Source organism: Crinia signifera, chromosome 1, assembly GCF_055691185.1.
Source record: "Crinia signifera chromosome 1, ASM5569118v1, whole genome shotgun sequence".
Classification (NCBI taxonomy): Eukaryota; Metazoa; Chordata; class Amphibia; order Anura; family Myobatrachidae; genus Crinia; species Crinia signifera.
Window position 1 is genome coordinate 146,921,979 of NC_139217.1, and position 26,775 is coordinate 146,948,753.

General features: G+C 40.3%; 1 protein-coding gene across 2 annotated transcripts in view; it reads left to right on the plus strand.

Moving 5' to 3' along the window:
* The window catches only part of LOC146061564 (bifunctional heparan sulfate N-deacetylase/N-sulfotransferase 4-like), a 325,562-nt gene extending 300,749 nt beyond the window's left edge, over positions 1-24,813 (plus strand). Inside the window, exons 14-15 of one of the 2 annotated variants that reach the window (XR_014471058.1) lie at positions 1,051-1,531; positions 24,493-24,813. Coding sequence is in view for 1 of the 2 variants with exons in the window: in XM_083174471.1 (XP_083030597.1) it covers positions 1,051-1,161; positions 24,493-24,534 (153 nt within the window). In the remaining variant the exon portion in view is untranslated. The remainder of the gene's footprint in view (positions 1-1,050; positions 1,532-24,492) is intronic. The other variant, XM_083174471.1, reaches the window with a different exon arrangement.
* Positions 24,814-26,775: the final 1,962 nt, after the last annotated feature.

The following is a 26,775-nucleotide window of genomic DNA, read 5'->3' on the forward strand; positions in this document are numbered from 1 at the left end:
TTACACTGTAATAACATTCACACATACTCACCTGCTCCAGTGTTGTCCTCTCTCTGCTACTGCTCACTCGGCACTGAAAGGCTGCTGTAGTGGAGACGGAGACCCTGTGACGTTTTTGGTCATTTAAAGGGTGCAAATTGGATATTCGCACCCTATTTTATTTACATTTTTGACATTTTCTATGAGAAAACATCTGAATTCCATTTTTAATGTGTGATTTTTAGACAGGTCAAAACTTCTGAATTTTACGGCAATTTACACGTTATTACATCAGTGAAATTTTTCTAAAAATCACATCCTATTACATTTCACCCTGGGTGTTTTCATCTATGTATTTATACATTTATTATATACAAATGGGGGAAATAGATTTTATTTGATGTACCGATCACACTAGCCATGCCACAATGCTGACTTTGGCATCTGAGATGTTAATATTGTGCATCTTGGCACTGCAGCACGATACTCATTTAACCCCATTGTCTATTTGTTAGATTGGTGACTATTACTTATTACTGTTCTCTTACCTCTTTGTTATGAAACAGTATTATTTAAGTATATTTTTGTTCCTAATTGTAAAGTGCAGTTTAATATGCTGACCATACAGTACTGTATGTATGAAAACTATATATAAAAAAACCTTTTCAGCCATTTCTGCCAATAGAATACTGTGGGTGAGATGTACTAAGCTCTGAAAAGTGATAAAATGGAAAATGATAAACCACCAGCCAATCTGCTCCGAACTGTAATTTTTTAAACCCAGTCTTTAGCATGACAGTTAGGAGCTAACCGTTTGAAGGTTTATCACTCTCCATTAAATCACTTTTCCAGCTTAGTGCATCTGGCCCTGTATCTCTGAGCTTCTGCTACCTTTGTGTAGAGAGCAGAATGACTGCAAGGCATAGCGGTACAGTACATTGTACAGCAGACATTCTGCTATTGGTGTTATATGGTATTCACTGAGCACATTATTTATTTATTAGTGTACATATAAGGAACAATATTTGTTGCCAGTAAGTTCTCATAACCACCATTTGTTTTTATTTTCAGTCTAGAGCTTTTCTCTCAAGCTATTACCAGGACCACAACATTGAACTGTCCAGACTTCTACACAGACTGGGACAACCTTTACCATCCTGGCTGAGACAGGAGCTGCAGAAAGTGAGATAGCATTGAAGACATGGACTAATGCAGAATTGCAGCCTTGTGGTTTCTCCACTAAGAAAAAATAAAATAAAAAGTCCCTTCCCTTACACCTAACAGTCACCAGTAATGATCCCCAAAATAACTCACAAACCCAAGAACATTATTTATGCACGGGGTGCTATTAATCAGCACCGTTAGCATCGAAGCTGAGTATTACTCTATTATATATAATATTATCCTACATTAAATGTGGGACATACTTTGATAACAAGAAACTTTAAGTAACATTTTTTTTTATGATTGGAATCCTTCATTTAATACAACATGCACTACTTTCTGAGAAAACCAAAGCAATGAGCAGGAGTAGCTTGCAGTGGAATTGAAGGTTAGTTTTACAATCAGGTTGAATAAATCAGAATACATCTTCATAATAAAATGCCATTTTGAATAGTGATCATTCATAATGTACATTTATTAACTTTGAGCATTTATAATGCCAGGAAAGTTCTATTTCCTTCGCCAATCACATTTTTTGGATTGAGATTTTACAATACAATTTTTGAATGCTTTTCGCAAAATCACAGGGGTCCACTGTATGTAGCACCTACCGCTGTGATCTTCAAAAGATTTTAGTTCAATAATAGCTTCCAGCAGCTTTCAAAGTGCTGTTTAAATCTTGTTGTTTTTTTCTTCTCTTGGTCATGGATATTTTTTTTCACTGTACACGTCTAGCACCTAAAGTGTATTTGATTGTGTTTTTAGCAGAAAATCTGACTGCAATCTATGCCATAATGTCACCAGAGCTTAATACTAATCCTTGAAAGGTTATCGTACTATAAAAGCTTTTAGTTCAATTATACATTCTGAGTCACAATGGCTAAACTTTAAGAACCCAATTATCAGGTTTTACTTCCGAAGTCTTTAGTACTTAGACCACTAATGCAAAGGAATTTGTTCTGTTCTATATTTCTCTTGAATGAGGTTTTGTGATATTTCAGCCATAGCATCACCTTCATATAAGTGTATTGATCATTCTAAATCCTTTAAAATATATTGAAATATTTTGGGTCTACTTTAATCGAATGTATGAACCAAAATCATGCAAAGTTATTTATATTTTGTTTACACTATGTATGCCAAAATGGCTTGTATTGAGACATATAGGTGAAACTCCAAAAATAAGAATATTGTGCAAAAGTTAATTTATTTTAGTAATTCAACGTCAAAAGGTGAAACTAATATATTATATAGACTCAGTACATGCAAAGTAAGATATTTCAAGCCTTTATTTGTTATTATTTTGATGATTACGGCTTACAGCTTATGAAATCCCCAAATCCAAAATCTCACAACGTTTGAATATTATATGAAATCAATAAAAAAAAAGAATTTTAAATACAGAAATGTTGGTCTGCTGAAAAGAATAATCATGGATATGTACTCATATATGACTGCATTGACTTAATAAAGCACAATGGACCAACACCAGCAGGTGACATGGCTCCCCAAATCAACGCAGTCTGTGAAAACTTCACAATGGACTGCAAGCATTGTGGATTATGTGCCTCTCCATTCTTCCTCCAGACTCTGAGATCTTGGTTTCCAAATGAGATACAAAGTATGCTCTCATCAGAGAAGAGGTCTTTGGACCACTGAGCAACAGACCAGTTCTTTTTTTCTTCAGCCCAGTTAAGACACCTTTGAAATTGTTTGTTTTTCAGTGGCTTGAAAAGAGGAACATGACATTTGAAGCCCATGTCCAGGATCTGTCTGTGTGTGGTGGCTCTTGATGCACTATCTCCAGTCTCATTCAACAGTTCAAATACAGGATTGGGAATTATATGGACCTGCGAGATTATTTGTTCACTAACAGGCCTATACTTAGGACACACGGGCATGGACTGAGGCTCGAGGAATTAAGAAGAGGATTCTTCATTATTAGAGCAGCAAAAATCTGGAACTCATTGCTGACGGGGGTGGTTACAGCAACTACTGTTAATGAATTTAAATCAAAACTCGATACATATTTGGGAATCCTATAGATATGACGTAGTCAAGTCAGCAGTTACAAGGCAAATAGGTTGAACTCGATGGACTAATGTCTTTTTTCAGCCTATGTTCAGTACTATGTTACTATGCTGCAATTCCTTGTAAAGCTCCCCAACACTTTTGAATGGCCTTTTCCTGACAATCCTTTCCAGGCTGTGGTCATCCTTGCTGCTTGTGCACCTTTTTATTCCACACTATTCCCTTCCACTTAACTTTCTACTAATGTGCTTTGAAATAGTACTTTGAGAACATCCAGTTTCTTTTGCAATTTCCTTTTGAGGCTTCCTATCATTGTGGAGGGTGTCAATGATTTTTTTCTGTACAACTGTCAGGTCATCAGTCTTCCCCATGAGTGTGAATTCTACTGAACTACTGTACACTGAGAGACCATTTAAAGGCCAGTAACTATTTGCAGGTGCTTTTGATTAATTAGCTGTTTAGAGTGTAACACTTTGAGCCTACAATATTAAACCATTTCACTATATTCAAATTTTCTGAGATTTTGGATTCTAGATTTTCAAAAATTGTAAGCCCTAATCATTGATTTATTTATTAACAGGTTTTCTATATAGCGCACACATATGCCACAGCGCTTTACAGAGAATATTTGAACACTCACATCAATCCTTGCCCCAGTGGAGTTTACAATCTATATTCTCTGTTTGCACACACACGCGCGCGCGCACGCACACACATACACACACTCTATGGTTCATTTTGTTGGGAGCAGTATATTTTTGGATTATGGGAAGAAACTGGATTACCTGTAGTAAGCGCAAGCAAGCACGGGTAGAATATACAAAATAATGGTAACAGAAGTTTCATATGTTTTGCTTTACTAAGAAACAAAAAGCCTTGTATGTATTTAAAACACGAAGGAAGAGCTAAAAGGTTATTGACCCATTTATCTCATTATTCTGTGAATTACATACACATAGTACATTAGGTTTGGTTGACCCCAAAGGGTTGACATATCAGCATATAAAAAGTTGACACAAGAAAGAGGTCAACATAACAATGGCTGTGGCAATTGCTGACACACGAAAAGGTCAGCATGAAGGTTTTGTTTTAGACTTTTGGGGTGACAATTTTTACTTTGTAGCACATTGACCTCTAATCAGTGTAATGAACCCCTTGCCATGGTTTGGGCCAGGTACCTCGCTCCTCTACCACTGCCCTTTGCATGGATTACCATTCCCATAGTCCACGTGAATGGTAAAGTATAAAAAAGTTCTAAAAGAGAAAAATGTGAAAAACTCTTGTCGACCATTGTCATGTTGACATTTTGCCTTAATAAATGTTGAAAACCTCACTTAGTGACTGATGATTTCATTAGCCTGTGATGCAGTTGACAACACCATGCCAACTGTCACCATGGTGTAAATGCCAATGCAGACTACATATAAAATACATAACATTATACCACAAATTGATCATGTAAAATAAAACATATTTAGCAGATACAGCTGTACACAGCTGAAAGAAAAACCAACCCATACAACCCATGATAGGTAACTAAACATAATGACTAATCTCACAAAAAGAAACAAAGAAACAAAAAATGTCAATGATTTACCAAGTAAGAACAAATTCCAGAAATAGAGCATTCAATGCTAAATACTATCACATTTTTTGGAAGACTGTGATACATAAATCCCAGAGTCAAACATAGAAAATACAGAAATATAGTGGACAAATGCATGTTAATTATGTACAAAAAATGCAAAAACCAGACCAAAAGTAAAAACCATTACAACCTAAAGCTATCCCTTATGGTAAATACAAACAAGTGTGATAATTGCACGTACAGTATGTACAGTAACATTGGCATTGAATAAATGGGTACTTGTTTCCTAGTACAGCGCCTACGATATTCAGCCGTATGGCATCGTATACATTGTATAACATCGCATACCATATGCCCGCATGCAATGTGATTTTAAAATTGTATAAGCACAGTAATGGTTTTTTTCAATGTTAAATGGTCCCCCTATACGATTTTTACTTGTATAAGCACCCTAATGGGTGCTTACAATGTTAAATGCACCCCCACGCCACCCTCACTATAAACGCCGACCTGAAGCGTGGCGAGCGGCGGTATGCGTCCTCCGAGTTTTTCATACCCCCCACTATCCACGTCGGCGTGGAGTTGATTCTATATAGTGTGGTGAGCGCAGCGAGCCACCGAGCCACCGAGCCCGAAGCGTGGCGAGCGGACGCGTATTACTTTACATGTATTCCGCGTCCTCTCACCACGCTTCGGGCTCGGTGGCTCGCTGCGCTTGCCACACTATATAACCTCAACTCCACGCCGACGTGGATGGTGGGGATATGAAAAGGTCGGAGGACTCGTACCGCCTCCCCTCGTGGGCTCGCTGCGCTTGCTACGCTTCAGGTTGGCGTTGATAGTGGGGGTGTCGTGGGGGTGCTTTTAACATTGTAAGCACCCATTATATTGCTTATACAATTAATAATATTATAGGGGGGCAATTTAACATTGAAAGCACCCAATAGGGTGCTTATACAATTTTAAAATCGCATCGCATTGTATGGCATTGTATGCCATATACAATGGTATACGATTTTAAAATTGTATAACATCGGGTGCCGTCGCCTCGCATACCATTGTAAGGCTTATGGTATACGATGCAATGGGCGCCGTGCTAGGAAACAAGTACCAATAAATGTCCTAGAATGGCTGCACTGATGACATATATTATGTAAAAAGTAAACCAGTTAATAATCATGAATAAAAGTCATGGTATAAATTTGGCAGACCTGCTGAGGAGTATACTGTATGATAATATAAAATACAGTATAGTACCTAAAGGTATTGTGTAAATGTGAACACATGAAAAAAACACAAATGTGTACTGAAGATTGTGCCTACTCAAAGCATAAAAAAAACAATTGTGGATGGCTTTACAGTATACATGTACAAATATCCAAGTGTTATTCACCGACAAAATGAGAACCATGCAAAATAGACATATTATAAAGTACTCAAAAATGAAAAATTTATTAAAAAAGCCATGGAAAGGTTTTTATTTAGGTGCCAAGTGTCTTTTTATATATCCAATCAACATCCAATTGGAGTACTCACTTTTTGTACCTGTCTCTACCTGTCCTGGGTATAGGAAACCCTGAGGAAATAATTACAGTGCTAAAACTTTGGAACACATTTGTTGATGGCATCTATTTTAAGTTCCCTGAGGGCTGATCTCAATTGCTGTAATTTGTCTATATATATATATATATATATATATATATATATATATATAAGTCCAAGGGCCAATAGCAAACAGATCAGCCGAGAGAGCACACTGCCCCCTGCACTGTTGCTGAGCTGTTGTGTCGCATAGATATCTGTCTTGATAAAGGACTGTGTTCAGTCCGAAACGTCGACTTACTGTATGCTGTAATGGTGATGTATTAAACCATTTATTTTGTTGAATACTGGAGTGTACTCACCCCGCTATTGCTTGCTATCCTGATTGGGAGTGCGGACCCTCCTGTCTATATATATATATATATATATATATATATATATATATATATATATATATATATATATATATATATATATATATATATATATATACACTTGAAAAACCGCACACCTTTGGGTGTGAATTCAGGGTGCCAGATCACATAAGAAATTGCATATGTGGGGTATCTCCTTTAACAGAGAGTGGTCTGCACACCAACTTGAAGAAAAAAGCATTTTTATATTGATGCAAGAAAAATCAAGCACATGGCATTACATTGGAATCAAAACAAAAAGGTGCAGGTTACTTATCCATAGCCCATAACATCATCGTAGGGGACCCGCCACCGACTTCCAAAGCCAGAATACCCGACAGACTGTTTCGGTGGTATGACCACCTTTCTCAAGGGTACAAGCATAACTGAAATGCTAGCCATATATAAAGGCCCTGACGGCGCCAAAATCAGTTCAAACAGCACTCACCTGTCACTTAATCTCACCTGGTACACCTGTGCGGTGAAACGCACATGACCCGCACTTCCGGTATCAAGAACCCGGATAAGCTCAAATAAGTCCCAAATAACAAGTTGCTAAGGTGCAAGGTCACCTGTATAGCACCGCCCGCTGACCCTACTGCACAAGCACAACACCACTCACCCCCTCCGGCGTGAGCGGCGTGTCCGGCAGCCAGATCGCTAGCGTGTGCTCACCTAACTGCCGCTGGAACGCATCCCGTCAGGTCGTGGAACGCACGGCCATGACACCTGCGTCAGCACAGGCAGGGCGAACTAAACAGGATATCCTAAGACGTCATCGCTGGAACACACACAATCAGACCGTGGAACGCACGGCCATGACAGGAGCGCCAACATAGACAAAATATATGGAACATGAGGACAATATTATAAGTGCGGGGCAATCAATAATTTGAATAAATAGCTAAATCCCAAGGTGGAAAATAGACTTATAGTGAGTATAAGGCCGCATGTCACTGATAATGGCACACATCATTTGGCCCACACATTGGGAGTGCTTTCATCTTCTGTATATCAGATATCATCGTTCTAAAAAAATGCCATACAAAATATAATACATAAATATAATAATAGAAAAACCACACCTCACCATTGAGTGTGCCCCAATCAATGCAATAAATGTGATAATAAAAAGAAGGAAGGTTATATAAATATAAGGTGCGCCAATATAGTAAGTGTTGAATCAGTCTAGCATCAAACAGGTTGTGGTAGCCTGCCAGACTACCCAATATAATACATTAGTCACCTATGACATAAATACACAAGTAGTCCCACTACAGAAAGACATTCAAATTAATTTCTTCATTCAGGCCCTCCGGAGCTAGGGAATTCAAGTTATAGATGAACTCACATTCCTTTTGTAAGAGGGTTAGGTGCCGATCACCTCCTCTTTTAGGGGCCCTGATTTGAAAAAGAGGCATAAACTTGAAGTCCTTCATAGTATGGCCAACCTCAAAAAAATGTCTAGCCACCGGTGGGGTGGTGTGGTCACGAACAGTCATAGCCTTTTTAATCGATGAACGATGCATTCCTATTCGTTCCTTAAGCATCCGGATCGTTTTTCCGATATACAGGTATTTGCAAGGGCAGATAATGACGTAAATAACAAATTTACTATCACAGTTCATACGATGTTTCAATTTGAACTCAATGCCAGTCCTGGGGTTGCAAAAGACATCACCTGTTAGCATATGTTGGCAATTGACGCAGCCACTACACCTGAATGCACCACTCTTGCATCCAAGCCATGTACCTTTCTTTGGGGCTGGGCTAATGTCAGAAAACGTGATCTGATCCTTGAAATTGCTGCTTCGTTTGTAGGCAAACATCGGGATTTCACTACAAAATGTGCCCATAACTGGGTCAGATTCCAGTATATGCCAGTGCTTAAGTACCACTTCCCTCAGCTTAGTTGAAGCTATAGAGAAAGTTGTGGGAAAAATCATCCTTTTGATAGTTTTATCCCTCTTGGGTTGTGTCAACAACGTTCCTCTATCCAATAGAAGACATTTTTTGATGGCCTCTTCAACTTCCAGACTGTCATAACCTCTGGAAGTAAAGAAAATATCATCAATGAATCTCACATATGAGTTGATAAAGGAAAAATATGAGTTATTGTTCAAAATGTGAGATGTTTCATAGTCATACATATACAAGTTGGCATAGGCCGGGGCCATATTAGAGCCCATGGCCGTGCCCTGTAGCTGCAGGTATTGATGCCATCAAACGGATAGTCACCCACAGTCCAGCGTACCAGGGTCCTCCGGTTGAATATTTTTTGTTGTTAATTGATTTCATCTTACATAAGAATTATTTTCTTTTTGATAATTCATTTTTTTTGCAGCTACAGGGCACGGCCATGGGCTCTAATATGGCCCCGGCCTATGCCAACTTGTATATGTATGACTATGAAACATCTCACATTTTGAACAATAACTCATATTTTTCCTTTATCAACTCATATGTGAGATTCATTGATGATATTTTCTTTTTATGGACCGGAGGCCCTGAGAAACTGGACTTATTTATGAAACACCTTAATGGACTACCTGGCACCATCAGGTTTTCATACATAAGTAGTCCCACAAATGTGTGTTTTCTTGACGTAGACGTGAGTGTTAATCTTGGTAAATTATCTACTTCCATCTACAAAAAACCAACTGATACTAACTCCGTCTTACGGGCAGAAAGCTTTCACCCACCCGCGTTAAAAAGAGGGTTGCCTTACTCACAGCTTCTTCGTGTGGTAAGGATTACCTCGAACCCTGATGAATTACCAACAGCATTGAGGGTGATGGGTGATGACTTTACTTCCAGAGGTTATGACAGTCTGGAAGTTGAAGAGGCCATCAAAAAATGTCTTCTATTGGATAGAGGAACGTTGTTGACACAACCCAAGAGGGATAAAACTATCAAAAGGATGATTTTTCCCACAACTTTCTCTATAGCTTCAACTAAGCTGAGGGAAGTGGTACTTAAGCACTGGCATATACTGGAATCTGACCCAGTTATGGGCACATTTTGTAGTGAAATCCCGATGTTTGCCTACAAACGAAGCAGCAATTTCAAGGATCAGATCACGTTTTCTGACATTAGCCCAGCCCCAAAGAAAGGTACATGGCTTGGATGCAAGAGTGGTGCATTCAGGTGTAGTGGCTGCGTCAATTGCCAACATATGCTAACAGGTGATGTCTTTTGCAACCCCAGGACTGGCATTGAGTTCAAATTGAAACATCGTATGAACTGTGATAGTAAATTTGTTATTTACGTCATTATCTGCCCTTGCAAATACCTGTATATCGGAAAAACGATCCGGATGCTTAAGGAACGAATAGGAATGCATCGTTCATCGATTAAAAAGGCTATGACTGTTCGTGACCACACCACCCCACCGGTGGCTAGACATTTTTTTGAGGTTGGCCATACTATGAAGGACTTCAAGTTTATGCCTCTTTTTCAAATCAGGGCCCCTAAAAGAGGAGGTGATCGGCACCTAACCCTCTTACAAAAGGAATGTGAGTTCATCTATAACTTGAATTCCCTAGCTCCGGAGGGCCTGAATGAAGAAATTAATTTGAATGTCTTTCTGTAGTGGGACTACTTGTGTATTTATGTCATAGGTGACTAATGTATTATATTGGGTAGTCTGGCAGGCTACCACAACCTGTTTGATGCTAGACTGATTCAACACTTACTATATTGGCGCACCTTATATTTATATAACCTTCCTTCTTTTTATTATCACATTTATTGCATTGATTGGGGCACACTCAATGGTGAGGTGTGGTTTTTCTATTATTATATTTATGTATTATATTTTGTATGGCATTTTTTTAGAACGATGATATCTGATATACAGAAGATGAAAGCACTCCCAATGTGTGGGCCAAATGATGTGTGCCATTATCAGTGACATGCGGCCTTATACTCACTATAAGTCTATTTTCCACCTTGGGATTTAGCTATTTATTCAAATTATTGATTGCCCCGCACTTATAATATTGTCCTCATGTTCCATATATTTTGTCTATGTTGGCGCTCCTGTCATGGCCGTGCGTTCCACGGTCTGATTGTGTGTGTTCCAGCGATGACGTCTTAGGATATCCTGTTTAGTTCGCCCTGCCTGTGCTGACGCAGGTGTCATGGCCGTGCGTTCCACGACCTGACGGGATGCGTTCCAGCGGCAGTTAGGTGAGCACACGCTAGCGATCTGGCTGCCGGACACGCCGCTCACGCCGGAGGGGGTGAGTGGTGTTGTGCTTGTGCAGTAGGGTCAGCGGGCGGTGCTATACAGGTGACCTTGCACCTTAGCAACTTGTTATTTGGGACTTATTTGAGCTTATCCGGGTTCTTGATACCGGAAGTGCGGGTCATGTGCGTTTCACCGCACAGGTGTACCAGGTGAGATTAAGTGACAGGTGAGTGCTGTTTGAACTGATTTTGGCGCCGTCAGGGCCTTTATATATGGCTAGCATTTCAGTTATGCTTGTACCCTTGAGAAAGGTGGTCATACCACCGAAACAGTCTGTCGGGTATTCTGGCTTTGGAAGTCGGTGGCGGGTCCCCTACGATGATGTTATGGGCTATGGATAAGTAACCTGCACCTTTTTGTTTTGATTCCAATGTAATGCCATGTGCTTGATTTTTCTTGCATCAATATAAAAATGCTTTTTTCTTCAAGTTGGTGTGCAGACCACTCTCTGTTAAAGGAGATACCCCACATATATATATATATATATATATATATATATATATATATATATATATATAAAGTAATGGTGGGTGGCGGCACTCAGAAGAAATTGAGACAGCAGACCGGATTAAACCGACGTTTCAAAGCCCTCAGGCTTTTTTATCAAGGTGCTGGTGTAGAGACAAATGATACAACAATGTGGCTTGCCTATATAGATAATGATACCATTCATGGCTCGTGCGTGCGCAGGGAAGGAAGACGCGTTCTGATGACATCATCCCCTCTCAGCTAACCTTCAGGAGGCGTGAAGGGGGCCCGACAGTGGAGGACCAATCACCATATGGCTTTTATGTATACGTATCTACAACAATAAATGGACAAACAAATGAGTGCAATGATAATTAAACATCAAACAACAAGTAAAACAAAAGTGCAATGTCTGTGTAGTAAACGTATATCAAAGTGGCCATAAATTATGTGAATAGTGACTGAGACTAGATGCAAAAATTGTGCGAGGTAATAAATGGTAGGAAAAGTATAAGCTTGCGGCACAGCAAGTATGGGTAGGGGTAGAAAGAGTATATGTATATAAATGTTAATGTCGGCGCAATGAGATAAACCATAAGCGCCTATGCAAGAACCCAAAGGTTTGTGTGTGACTACATGGCATTTCCACAGTTGCGTAGAAGAGTAAGGTATCTAGACACTTATGATGAATGTATACTCTACTAGGGATATATGTAATGTGTGGCACTTATATAAATGTGTAGTCCACTAGGGTATGTGTGCTATATAGCACTTGTATGATGACGGGATACAAAGAAATTAATCACAGGAAACAAGAGAGTCCAAGATTTTAATTTAACCCTTTCGGGGCCAGGGTATCCAGTGTGAAGATCCATCGGCTCCCCAATTGTAGTAGTCGCAGGGATCTGTTACCCCCTCTACGGAGGGGGGGGTACATGATCTATGATCTTGTAGCGCAATGTGGAAATAGCATGTTTTGCTTCAGAAAAATGCCGTGCCACCAGCTGTTCACTTTTGCCGGTGTTTATGGCTGCTTTAATTGCTGATCTGTGTGCTGCGGTTTGCTCTTTGAAACTGCGGTCAGTTTTGCCAACATAGTGGCGGCCGCACGGGCAGCTGATTAAATATATGACGTATTGAGATGTACATCCCAATCAATGTCGTATTTTATACTTCATTCCCGAGTAAGGGTGATAAAAACTGTCTCCAAGGATTAGGTGATTGCAGGTGGCGCAGCCGCAGCAGCGGTAACATCCTAGTTTGGGGGTGCCAAGAAATGATGAATTGGATGGAATTGGATATCTAATGTCATTTTTGAGTAAAAGGTCATTAAGATTTCTTCCCCTTTTGTATGCGCTCATGATGGTTTTGGATTGGAGTGATGGTAAAGATGTATCAGATTGAATTATTGGCCAATGTTTCTTGACTATCTGATTAATACCCGTACTTGTTGAATGGAACGAGTTCACCCAAATAAGTTTGTTGGACTGGTTGTTTTTAGGTTTGGCTTGCAACGCCTTTTCCCGTGGCATGATGGCTATCTGCTCTTTGGTGCGCTCAACTTGTTCCCTGGGGTATCCCCGTTGTATGAATTTATTTGCCATACGATCCAGAGCTGGATTGAGTTCTTCAATATCGCTGGTTATGCGTCAGACTCTGAGCATTTGCGAATGAGGTAAGCCCCTAATGAGGGGTGCTGGATGTTGGCTTGATGCCAGAAGTATGTTATTGCGGTCTGTGGGCTTGGTATAAATGTTAGTGGCTATGATGCCATTCTTGACCGTAATTAGTACATCCAGATAACATCTCTTTAAAAAAGTCAGTCCTCATAGTCTCAAGCGCTCTCCCCCTGCAGCTGCTGAATCCCAGGTGAAAATATTCAATCAATAATTATTTCAATGGACAATCTCTATGCAAAAACAGGGATTATCTGCAGTGCTGGGTTAATGTGCAATTCTTTATATGGGGTTCTCAGGTTTTCAAAAATAACAGATTATTCCAGAAGTTTTTTCTTCTTTTACTTAAAAAACTTCTATTTATGAAGCCAATATATATGCAAAAAAACTTTTGCCAAAGATATAAGTAAAAGACTTTTCCCAAAGATATGAATAAAAAATTGCAAAAAATACAAAATATAAAACACAGTATACAGTCTCGTTCCTTGCAGAAAAAAAGTTTTAAAATAGGCTCACCGGACCTCTCGGGGGCAGAATCTCCTACCACTTAGATGTTTCTCAGTGGGATTTCTTTAGCAGGATGAAATGCTGCTCCTTCAGTGGTACTTTTCCCTTCAGGCACCACACTGCCACTGTGGTGACCCTTCTGGTTTTCCCTGTGTTTGGATAAAGTATTCCCTCGTGTGTAGGAGATAGGGACAGGTAATCCTTAGAGCAAAAAGAACACACAGCCTGCGTTCCTCTCACCAGCCAGCACCTGCCTGCGCTTGCAGTCTGGCAGGGTCAACGGGACGCTGATCTTTAAATGTATGCCGTGGGGCTCCGATGTTATCTGGATACCTCTCCAGGCTTCACTTGAATGTATATGAGCCTCTCGGGGTGCGATTGTATATACCCCGGTACTGCTCCCTTGTGTCTGGCAGCTTTTTACTTTTCTGTGAGCTCCAATCTCCAGCTGCTCATCTACTAGTTTCAACCTCTTGGGTCTTTCTCAAGATGCCGCCAGACACAAGAGAGCAGTACCGGGGTATATACAATCGCACCCCGAGAGGCTCACATACATTCAAGTGAAGCCTGGGAGAGGTATCCAGATAACATCGGAGCCCCACAGCATACATTTAAAGATCAGCATCCCGGTGACCCTGCCAGACTGCGAGCGCAGGCAGGTGCTGGCTGGTGAGAGGAACGCAGGCTGTGTGTTCTTTTTGCTCTAAGGATTACCTATCCCTATCTCCTACACACGAGGGAATTCTTTATCCAAACACAGGGAAAACCCAAAGGGTCACCACAGTGGCAGTGTGGTGCCTGAAGGGAAGAGTACCAGTGAAGGAGCAGCATTTCATCCTGTTAAAGAAATCCCACTGAGAAACATCTAAGTGGTAGGAGATTCTGCCCCCGAGAGGTCCGGTGAGCCTATTTTAAAACTTTTTTTCTGCAAGGAACGAGACTGTATACTGTGTTTTATATTTTGTATTTTTTGCAATTTTTTATTCATATCTTTGGGAAAAGTCTTTTACTTATATCTTTGGCAAAAGTTTTTTTGCATATATATTGGCTTCATAAATAAAAGTTTTTTTAAGTAAAAGAAGAAAAAACTTCTGGAATAATCTGTTATTTTTGAAAACCTGCGAACCCCATATGAAGAATTGCACATTAACTCAGCATCCAGATAACATACTTGGGAGGAATGTAAATTGTATGTGAACTTGATAGAAGAATTGGTGGTGTTGTGGCTGTCAATGAGAGCCGCCAAGGAGGTTGCACTATGTGACCATATGACCAATAGGTCATCTATATAGCGGATATAGAAATGCAGATAGGGCTTGCTGATGGAATTATTGATGAATAAATGATTTTCTCTGCCAAGCATGTAGGAATTGGCGAACGATGGAGCCACTGAGGACCCCATCGCACACCCCTTGAGTTGCAGGTAAAATTTACCATTAAATATGAAAAAAAATCTTTTTAATGTGAGCTCCAAAAGTTGCAGAAAAAATGGTATGGCAGGACCTGTATATAGCGGATTGTCAGTTAACAGGATGCGCACCGCTTCAACTCCTTCATGGTGGGGGATGCATGTATACAAATTAGTAACATCTATAGTCCCCAGTATACATTGTTCTGGTAAGTTGCCCAGATCTGCAAGTTTGGTAAGAAGGGAGTTTGTGTCTTTAAGGTAAGTTTTCTCCCCTTGTACACAAGGCTGCAGAAAAAAGTCTAGGTAAATAGACACTGGTTGATATAGTGAGCCCCGGGCGGATATGATTGGCCTGCCCGGGGGTTTTACTAGTGTCTTATGTATCTTGGGGGTAAGATACAGGAGCGGTGTGATGGGAAAGTCCATGATCAAAGCATCTTTTGTAGCTGTGTCGATGATATTTTCAATTACAGCTTTGTTGATAATGTCATCTAGCTCTTTTTTATACATTTTTGATGGATCATGACTGAGTGCTTTGTAAGTGGTGGTATCAGCAAGATGTCTTTCCGCTTCTTCGACATAGTCGGTAAAATTGAGGACCACTATCCCACCGCCTTTGTCTGCAGGACGTATGCAGATACTGGTGTCATTTTGTAGGTTTTTGAGCGCTTGCCATTGATCTTTTGAAAAATTGGAGCGTGTAGTTATTTTATTGTCCAATGTGGCTATATCTTGTTCTATCATCCTGCAATAGGTTTTGATCAATGGATTAGTAGTGGTTGGTTCAAATTTTGATTTTTTACGCAATTGTGCAGAAAAACCAGTGATTTGTGTCGGATTATCATCCTTGGGTTTATGTTGAAAAAATTCTTGTAGCTTTAGTTGCCGCTGTAACTTGAATTGTTCAACTTTAGTGTTGCCACTATGTTGGCAAAACTGACCACAGTTTCAAAGAGTGAGCCGCAGCACACAGATCAGCAATGAAAGCAGCCATAAACACCGGCAAAAGTGAACAGCTGGTGGCACGGCATTTTTCTGAAGCAAAACATGCTATTTCCACATTGCGCTACAAGATCATAGATCATGTACCCCCCCCTCCGTAGAGGGGGTAACAGATCCCTGCGACTACTACAATTGGGGAGCCGATGGATCTTCACCCTGGATACCCTGGCCCCGAAAGGGTTAAATTAAAATCTTGGACTCTCTTGTTTCCTGTGGTTAATTTCTTTGTATCCCGTCATCATACAAGTGCTATATAGCACACATACCCTAGTGGACTACACATTTATATAAGTGCCACACATTACATATATCCCTAGTATAGTATACATTCATCATAAGTGTCTAGATACCTTACTCTTCTACGCAGCTGTGGAAATGCCATGTAGTCACACACAAACCTTTGGGTTCTTGCATAGGCACTTATGGCTTATCTCATTGCGCCGACATTAACATTTATATACATATACTCTTTCTACCCCTACCCATACTTGCTGTGCCGCAAGCTTATACTTTTCCTACCATTTATTACCTCGCACATTTTTTGCATCTAGTCTCAGTCACTATTCACATAATTTATGGCCACTTTGATATACGTTTACTACACAGACATTGCACATTTGTTTTACTTGTTGTTTGATGTTTAATTATCATTGCACTCATTTGTTTGTCCATTTATTGTTGTAGATACGTATACTTAAAAGCCATATGGTGATTGGTCCTCCACTGTCGGGCCCCCTTCGCGCCTCCTGCAGGTTAGCTGAGAGGGGATGATGTCATCAGAGCGCGTCTTCCTTCCTGGCGCACGCACGAGCCGCGAATGGTATCATCATCTATATAGGTAAGCCACATTGTTGTATCATTTGTCTCTACACCAGCACCTTGATAAAAAAGCCTGAGGGCTTTGAAACGTCGGTTTAATCCGGTCTGCTGTCTCAATTTCTTCTGAGTGCCGCCACCCACCATTACTTTGTATTTAGCCCATGGCTGCTCAGCCAGACGCTACAGGAAGGCACCAGGGCATATAGTCAGCATTAGACCACCTAACCCAGTAGTGCCACCTCAGGAATCTCTCTCTCTCTCTCTCTATATATATATATATATATATATATATATATATATATACTGTATATATATATATATTTAATGGAAGCAGCTGGGCAAGTACATATATTTGGAGGAGTGCTGGACATTATTGACAAATACATTATATCTCAAAAAAGAGGGAATGTGTATATAGAAAAAATAATCATGCAAACGGGATGCGGTCATTTGGTCTACTGCATTATGGTCGACAGTCATTAGGTCGAATCCATTAGGTCGACATGCTAAAAGGTCGACATGACTCTAGGTCGACATGGGAAAAGGTCGACATGATTCTAGTTCGAAAGGTCATTAGTTCGACAGGTCATTAGTTCGACAAGGTCATTAGTTCGACATTGTCTATGTCGACATTCACAAGGTCGACATGGAGTTTTTCACTGTTTTTTGAGCCAACATGTGCCGACAGGCGGTATTTCATGCCCTACCATCCACTAGGGCGTGGTGGGAGAATAAAATAGTGTGCCGAGCGTAGCGAGGCACCGTGCCCGACGCATTGCGAGCGCAGCGAGCGATGCGAGGGGATGCAGTGCACTTTAAACTGTGTCCATGTCGACTGTGTTGACATTCAGGTAAAAAAACAGTGAAAAACCCCATGTCGACCTTGTGAATGTCGACATAGACAATGTCGAACTAATGACCTTGTCGAACTAATGACCTTTCGAACTAATGACCTTTCGACCTAGAATCATGTCGACCTTTTCCCATGTCGACCTAGAGTCATGTCGACCTTTTAGCATGTCGACCTAATGGATTCGACCTAATGACTTTCGACCATAATGCAATAGACCAAATGATCCCAACCCATGCAAACACAAAAATGTATGATTTCTTCTACCATGTGAAGTATTTAGTCACCTGGCTTTCCTGTATAAGTAGTAAAGGGTGTGGAATTATTGTTTACACTTCACTTAAATTATTTATCAGTATACTGTATGTGAAGTTTATATTTATTTAGCTTAGCATGATCAATATTATAATGGGTTATTTTTATTTCTTAGTGTTTTCCCATAGTCTCCTAATTGTCTTCTAATGAAGCCATTGGGCAGTATTCAATGAGAATTTTGACGATGTGCAGTGAATCCTGCTTAGGATTCGCTGCACATTCGCCACTGCCCACCGCGTTCCGGAGCCTCGCCGGCTCCAGTATTCAATGAGTCAGGGGCTCACTGCCCCTGACCGGTGAATTTTAACTCCTGCGGCGATGCCGCAGGGAGCCTGAGGACGGCGGCAGGCAGGGAGATGGAAGTCTCCCTGCCTGCCCCAGAACGTTTGTGGGGGGGAGGTGGGCTCCCCGGGAGCCAGGCAGCACAGGCTGCCCCCCGGGATAGCCAACAGGGGACCGGGTATTCACTACACCTGATCGTGCATATGTAATGATCGGGTGCAGACAGTGAATATATGAATATCTAATGAGCAGCTCGGCTCCCGGCCCCCTGCTGGCTGCTCTGTGTAAAAAATAAATAAATACATTTTTAAAATTAAATATATATTCATGTGCTTACAGCACATGAATAAAAATAGCATGCCCCTCCTCAGAATAAAATTCCTGATTTTTTTACACCAAATCGAAAAAAAACAAAAAACATTTCATTTTAAAAGTTCACATTCCACTTCACCATAAAAAGATAGCGATTGTTACTCGGTGAATCATGGCGATAAAAACCTTGAAATGTATTCACCATCTGGTCATTGAATAGGGTGATTCACTGTTTTAGTCGAAAAATCGCCGTACAGCACGAAAATAGCACAAAATCGCCATAAAACATGGCGAATCAGTCTCATTGAATACTGCCCATTGTGTCATAATTATGTTCAACTAATTCAGTATGCAATTTTGGGTGCAGACATATGTTAGGGGGCATGGTTTGGCATTAAATAGAGAGTGAGTCATTTTAAGATTCCAGAGCAGGCAGTAGGATACATACACAAATTACAGGGTTAGCTTATAACCAACACAGAAAGATGAACGATGCCCAGCATTATATAACTTATTGTCTCAAGATACACCATCAGATCACTCTGAGTGACTATCAGTTACTCAATTACTGAAGGTTACTCAGATTTCCATCTCAGGTCTGCAGCTGAGGTGAGTAAATCTGATTTTCCAGACATACACTGACTCCAGCATTCCGAAAAAAAGACTTGTCTCCTGTCACGGTCAGTAAGAATACACAGCAGGGCTCCTGTCACTTACTGTTCTGGATGCTGAGGCATTTTCTGTTCAGAGGAGTGGCGATGGCAACAGTCTGACAGTGTTTCTTGGTTCCAGTTGAATCGTGTTCATTGTTTCCAGCCAAAGAGTGTTCATCCTTTCCAGTTGGATTGTTTTCATTGGTTCCACTCAGATAGTGTTCATCATTACTAGATTATTAGTGTGTATTGGTTCCAGTCTGATAATGTTCATCAGTTTCAGCCAACTAGTGTTTATCTATTCCAGTCCAATAGTATTAATTGGTTCCAGTTTGATATTGTCTTTTGGTTTCTGCCTGATATTTTCTAGTCTGATATTGTTCCAGTGGTTCCTGTCCAATATTCTTACACATTTCTAATCTTATATAGCCTCTCCAATACTGTTCTTGCCAAGAAAAACAATAGCTCCAGTCAGCTATTCAAGTTGTTGTTTTCTGTCTGGTATTCTTTATCAGCTCCAGTTGAATTATATTTCCCATAGCACTTGTTTTTATACTAGACTCTAGCACTAATACTGGGTAACCCAGGGATGTGACCTGCATATTGGGCAATGTGAAGTCTAAACTCCATTGTGGGGTCCCTGGTGAAAACCACCAGCATGTTTGAATCCCGGCCTCTGCTCTGGGTCTCATCCACTGCCTGATTTTAGTCAGTGTTACTTCATTGTTCACTAATAGGAATTATATTTAACTAGCTAGTTTCCAGTCACCAAGTCCAGGTTCTGCTCCAATCAAAGATCCACAAAAAAAACATAGATTATTACACAGCCATTTTGAGGAATGGACTTTGTTACTGCCCCTTCCCAGGCCCCAAACACCTTTAGCCTGTCCATCAGACTGGGACATAGGGGCACTGCATGCCTGGATTCAGGAACCATTCTGCATATGCAGTGTTCCCACCATCAGAATGTACTCTAACTCTTAGTTTAGCATACAAGTCTGAATTAAGCCATACAGTATGTTATAAGCATGGAAGTCTAGAACACAATTAGACAATTAGTTCTACTTTTTTCAGGTTAAGTTTATGCGTTCATCACATGTCCATACAGTCAAATTAATCTCCACTAGATTAATTTTTGTATTGTTGCTATTTAAGCACAAAGTACTTAGAAATATATTACTATCATAATATGGCACAAAAGTCTATCTCAATAAAAAATGTTGCCCTAAAAGTTTTCAGAGTTTTCACATTTAAACATCTTAAATATCCAAATTGTGTTAAACAGAATTATAGTCATGTTGGGAAAGCATATGTGTATTCAAGACAGAAATCTGCTGTCAATCATTTGCCTGTCAACAGTGAATAATTGATGAGAATATCTAATCCCAGTGCATATCGTTAAAGATTAATCCTGTATCTGCTGTTAGCTTGAGATTTAAAATGATGAGACTACAGATACAGTAGCAAGGATAGAATTGCTAATGATAACATATCATAAATGAGGGAATATATTTACAATCCTCTGCAGAACTGGTGGGTATAATATTGTCATATTGACCAATCTGTGCAATGGTTCAGATAGCAGTCATTACAGCCGCAGTATGATAAACTGTATGACAGGTATAAAAGTTGAACATAATATGAATAGAAAAAAAACAGAAAAACTCTATAATGCAGTGAATACTCTGTATATACATACCTGGTGTAACAATGAGGAGTTTGAATTATAATTCTCTCTTGACAGTTATAGGAAATAGATTCAGTTAGTTAGGAAACACTTCACGACTTAAAGTGAGAGAATACATAGAGAAAATAAAGTTAAAGAGGACAGTCCCTACTTACCAATGTGGCAGTTCATCCCTATGGCAGCCTGTATGAGTGACCAGGTTGTGTGACTAGTAAAAAATCTGTAGGGTGGTTAAGTTCTAAACCATAGATATCAAGGCGCTCTCAAATAAAACTTCTAGAGTTGTTGCCTTAAAAAAAAATACATTATCCTAAGTCTTAATAACATCACGATAAAGTTGCAGAAAAATAATAATATATATCTGTATTTGAACTTCTTATCCATTGAAGGCTTCAACAATGAAGACCATTACATATAGAAGACAATTAGAGAGACTGTGCTGTGCTCTAAACAGATATAGTAGCTGCTAACCAGTAGGATACTACCAAGATCCTACTACAGATTGAATCTTCTTCAACTAGCCTTCTCTGGAGAGCCATGGTGAGCCATGGCTCACCAAAACTTATTATCTATTAAATGCAATACATAGAACAATACAGTAGGCGATTAGTAGAGGATTATGTCCGACAGCTCTGGCTCACTTAATCATATTAAAGGGCTAGATGTGTGAGTATGGCTCTATCTGTATATGAAATGGTATATGTAAAAACACTGGGGATGTCTGTGCATAGCTATATCTGTGTACATAAAAATAAAGAAGGGAATCCAAATTGGTATTAAATAAATAAATTAATTAATTGTTTTTAGCTTATGTGTGGTACATAGTAAAATACTATATATAGAGCCACTCTGTTGTCTCCGGCACTCCGGAGTCCCCTGGGGATGTCCTGCTCCGGTGCCTTCAAGCTGGGGGTGACCCCACTGGTATAAAGTGTAGATACAAGTGGCACTCGGAGACTTGCATTTAAAGTGCAAAACCGTGTTTAATACGATCAACGTTTCGAGGCCCATGTCCCCTTCAGGATAACTATACAAGCTGTGTGCTGTGCAATAAATAGACAAAGATAACTTACCTCCGGGACTGTGATGGCTTCCGGTGGAAGTGAACCAGCGCTGACTATCTGGTTTCCATGGCAACGGGGGCATACAAAGTGACATAACATTATTTAAAACAATATTCATACAAACAATTGTGCTGATGCATCAAATATACAACACATTATTGGAATTGAGATGTGCGCTACAAACAGTGATCGTCTTGTAAGAAGACCTGCATAATTGCATGACAAATCTGACGGTCACACTGAGACCGATATGTGAAATTCACCCTTAATATTATTCCTGCTATTATCTCACTAATAAACATGCATGAAATTATAAAACCTATGTTCATAACAATCTGATTCTATATGATATTTTGTGGGCATGATCCCCACCTCCTCTGTTCACTAGTTATCAGGAATGTGTACAATACTATTACATCGGGCTAATCCTAAACTTCTGGGCTACTGCCTGTGTCACTCAATCTAAGTGACCATCTCAGCAGACGGGGCTATGCTACTTAGAGACTTGTCAATAATGCATCTTTATAGAAAATGAATAAGCCCTAATTGTTCATTGAGCCTCTTTGGTAGCATGGAGCCTATCCATTTAGACTACAACTGGAGTAGTCGTTTGCCCGTAGAGGTGGTAATCGGGGCAAACGACTACTCCATTTGGAGTCTAAATTGATATTTAAGCTAGGCTCCATGCGCCCAAAGAGGCTCAATGAAAAATATTTTAACGAGGCCTAATACAATGTAGTGTATCCTTCTAACTGTAACATGTTTAAAATCTATCAAATAACAGCCGTTAAGATCAAAAAGTGGGAGTTTTCCTTTAAGTGAACATATTGTGGGTGCCGTATCCAATTAATAGACTGGATTAATGGATGGAGTAACTTCTGGTAAACTCCAGGAAGTATAACCTCTCTCCTTTTATTGTCTTTCACAAGGCAATAAAACGGTTTGTCATCCACCACAACAGAAAGTCCTCCTACTCTCTCTCTCTGAGCAGCATATATATATATATATATATATATATATATATATATATATATATATATATATATATATATATATATATATATATATAGACAAGAGGGGTGGATTCGGCACTCTAGAAATTGGATATCAGATGGCTCGGTGCACGCCAGATCCCATAGGAATAGACAGCATAAGTATTCAACGGCGGCACTCCCAGCACTTGTAAAGAAACGATGCGGATACAGCGTGACTTGCTCAACGTTTCAATCGATTTAATCGATTTTCGTCAGGTGCTGGGAGTGCCGCCGTTGAATACTTATGCTATATATTTATATATATATATATATATATATATACATATATATATATATATATATATATATACGCAATACAATTTCTATAAAAAAAAAGATTAAAGAGAATATATTGAATGTCGTGTCCTATTGCCAAAAAACACACACACAACACAGGAGGTGGTACAACAAACACACCCATATGCATATACCCATAAAAGGTTTTACAGTACTTCTCCTGTTTATATCCACTTGTTATCGGGGTCCTATTGTTCCGTGAATAGCAGATTTCAGTGTGTGGGGTGAGACAGATCTCCCAAATTTGGAGATATTGCAGAGTGGGACTATGTGGCCTATACAAAAAGGAGAAATGGCTTCATGGGGATGATGCTCCCATGAGGCCACACCCCATTTCTCTGCCTTGGAGGTATGGACAGAGCTTTATGAGCTGCTGTCCATACCTCCTGCCCCCTGCCTGCCATGAATAGATGCTGTGAGCAGGCAAACAGTGTCTATTCCCCGCAAAAATTGTGACAGTTGGGAGGACTGGTCAGAGTTTAAAATTACACCAAGTACTTCATAATACTACGCTTGGCTGGTGATATGTAAAATAGGATCTGTTACTTTGCTTGTGTGTAGGTACCTATAGCACATCCTTGTTTGGTGCGGTGCAGCTGTGAGCAGGGCAATCCCATAATTATCAGGAGAGACCAATGGTCCACCGGACTTCCATTCCTTGCCATTTGGGCGGCTTGTGAATGGGTTCGATGTCTCTGTAACAGACACATTTCATATTTGCATGTCCTGTCAGTGTATGCAGATCACCATAACATATTTTTCAAGTTCCGCATTTAGGTACCTACCTCAGACATCATAACTTCACCTACCCTTATTGCTTTTATCTCACACTATAAAAAATCAGTAGTGTGTTCTGCACCCTCTTAAAGAATATCAGTAAGAGAGCTAAATAAAACAACACTAATGCAAAGTGGTACCAGTGCTCATATGATATTCTTTACTATTACAGGCAAAAATACAAGCCATAGAGAAATGGTCAATATTTCAGGTCAAGGAAATAGACTATAATTCCCAATATATATTTATAATGTCTTGTTATATGCAGGCTGCAATGTCCTCATTTTTTTTATACACTAATACGTGTTACAAAGTACAATTTTAAATATTTATATAAATATGCTTATACAGTATGTTTTATTGTTTCAGTGTTTTGACGTAAGGAGGACATCAACATGTGGACTTAGCTAACACTAAAGAAGAAGGTGAAGTCTTCAACTAAGTGAAAACTACTCACTGCGGTATAAAACCCCTCTTTGGATCAGTTTACGTAAAGTAAATGAAACAAGATATTAGACTATGCGTTTCCACTGAGAGATTTATTTTTATTAAAATTGTAACTTATATGTATGTGTTATATTGAGAGAGTTTATCCATACAAAATTAAAATGAATTAGACAAACATATTTTTTTGTTATATAAAGTGTTTAAAGCACTTTGTTCTCTACAAAAATAAAAAATACAAATAAATATTTCTGTTGGTATTGGTGATTAAAAAAATTATATTCAGTCAATAGTGCCAGTAACAGTAAAAGAGGCTGGTATTCCCATTTTGACTAGCTGTTTTCTTTGCTCCAAGTATAATATTCACACACTGGCCAATGCATGAATTGAATCTCAAAAGAGAAAAACTCTGTTGATGACCAACATTATACACAGGCATCTCAATGTCCTTTATGTGAAGGTAAAGGGGGAAATTGTGTGTGTGTGTGTGTGTGTGTGTGTGTGTGTGTGTGTGTGTGTATGTATGTATGTGTGTGTTGTCAAAAACAAAAACATTAACATTCTAATGAGGTTAGGGATGCATAGTTCTAGGAGATTGTATTTACTTGTGGATCTGTCCAGTTTTTTTCTAACATTTTGGGGGAAATTTACTAAGATGTGTATTCTACTTCACATGTGATGTTGCTTTGGGCAACCAATCAGATCCAGTCTACTATCTTCTAGAGGGTGATAAATAAATAATTCTGATTAGTTGCCCATAGCAACATCACATGTGAGGTAGAATACACATGTTAGTAAATTTCCCCCAAAATGTTAGAAAAAATACTGGACAGATCCACAAGTAAATACAATCTCCTAGAACTATGCATCCCTAACCTCATTAGAATTTTTATGTTTTTGACAACACACAAATATCTGCACACACACACACAGTCTATCTCTCTCTCACACACACACACACACACACACACAAAAGCATCATGCGTTATGCCACAATGTTTATTTTCACACTACCATAAACACTGCTTTTTTTTTTCAATATTCCATCATTGTCAGTTATCAGCCCATGCTTTTGGAAAACATGGAGGCAATTCCCCACCATGAAGGGGGTGTGAAGAATTCATCATTGGATGAAGATTCCATGGCCTCTGCAATAGGTGGGCGGAGATTCCATGGCCTCTGCGATAGGTGGCATGGGCAGCACCATGGGTGCTGCAAGCTGCCCGATTCTATGGCTGGGTGCTTTTCTCCAATGCTACTTCCTAGGGTGCAGCTCAGATCATAGGAACCGAAACCGTGGGTGCTCTGGGGCCCGAGCACCCACAGAAAGTGAGGAGCACCCACGGCACGGGCCAGGGCAGCGGGGTCCCAGTAGCGGATATACCGTCAGCAGCGGGGGTCCCTGCGGTGGATGGGAACTAGTAGCAGTATTAATACCACTGCTAGTTCCCATCTTCCGCAGTGACCCTGCTGCTGACGGATTATCCGCTGCTGGGACCCGGCTGTGGCACTACTAGGATCCCCGACGTGAGCAGTGGGTGAGTCCCGGAGGCAATGGGGGGAGGATGGTAGTCCGGGGGGGGTCTGTGGGAGCACTCACCTGATGAAATGCAAATCGGCGCCCCTGGCTCGGATCACTATTGCAGCAGAAGGTATCTGCATGTAATATACGCCTTCTGTTGCATTCACATACAGCCAGGGCTGGCATCACCACTAGGCAGCTATAGGCATTTGCCTAGGGTGCCGGCCACGTGACTTCCCTCGCACAACCACCCCCCCAGCAGAGTTCCTGGATCGGAGGGACGCAGAGACGGCGACAGGGAGTAGCAGGGACGCAGACGCAGGCAGCAGCGGTAAGTTTCCCACAGCACTATCTTTTTCCCTGGTAGAGCAGGAGATCCACCAGGTCCCCCCCGTGGAGTGCCATGGCCAAATCCAGGTCCCTCCTGCACTGCATCACCCAGCACCCCGACAACCACCCCCCCCCCATGGATCAGATGAGCACCGGCCGTGCATACAGCAAATCTGACCACACCTGAATTGCCCCCCTCTAAACACCTGAAAATGCAATAGTATCCGAGATGTAGGAGGTGAGGGATGCCAACCAATCTCAGACATATTTTTAAAGCAACAATCATTTACAAGACATGGTTTTTCCTTGTGAATTATTGCTGCTTTAAAAGAAACATCAGAGATTGTCTGGCGTCC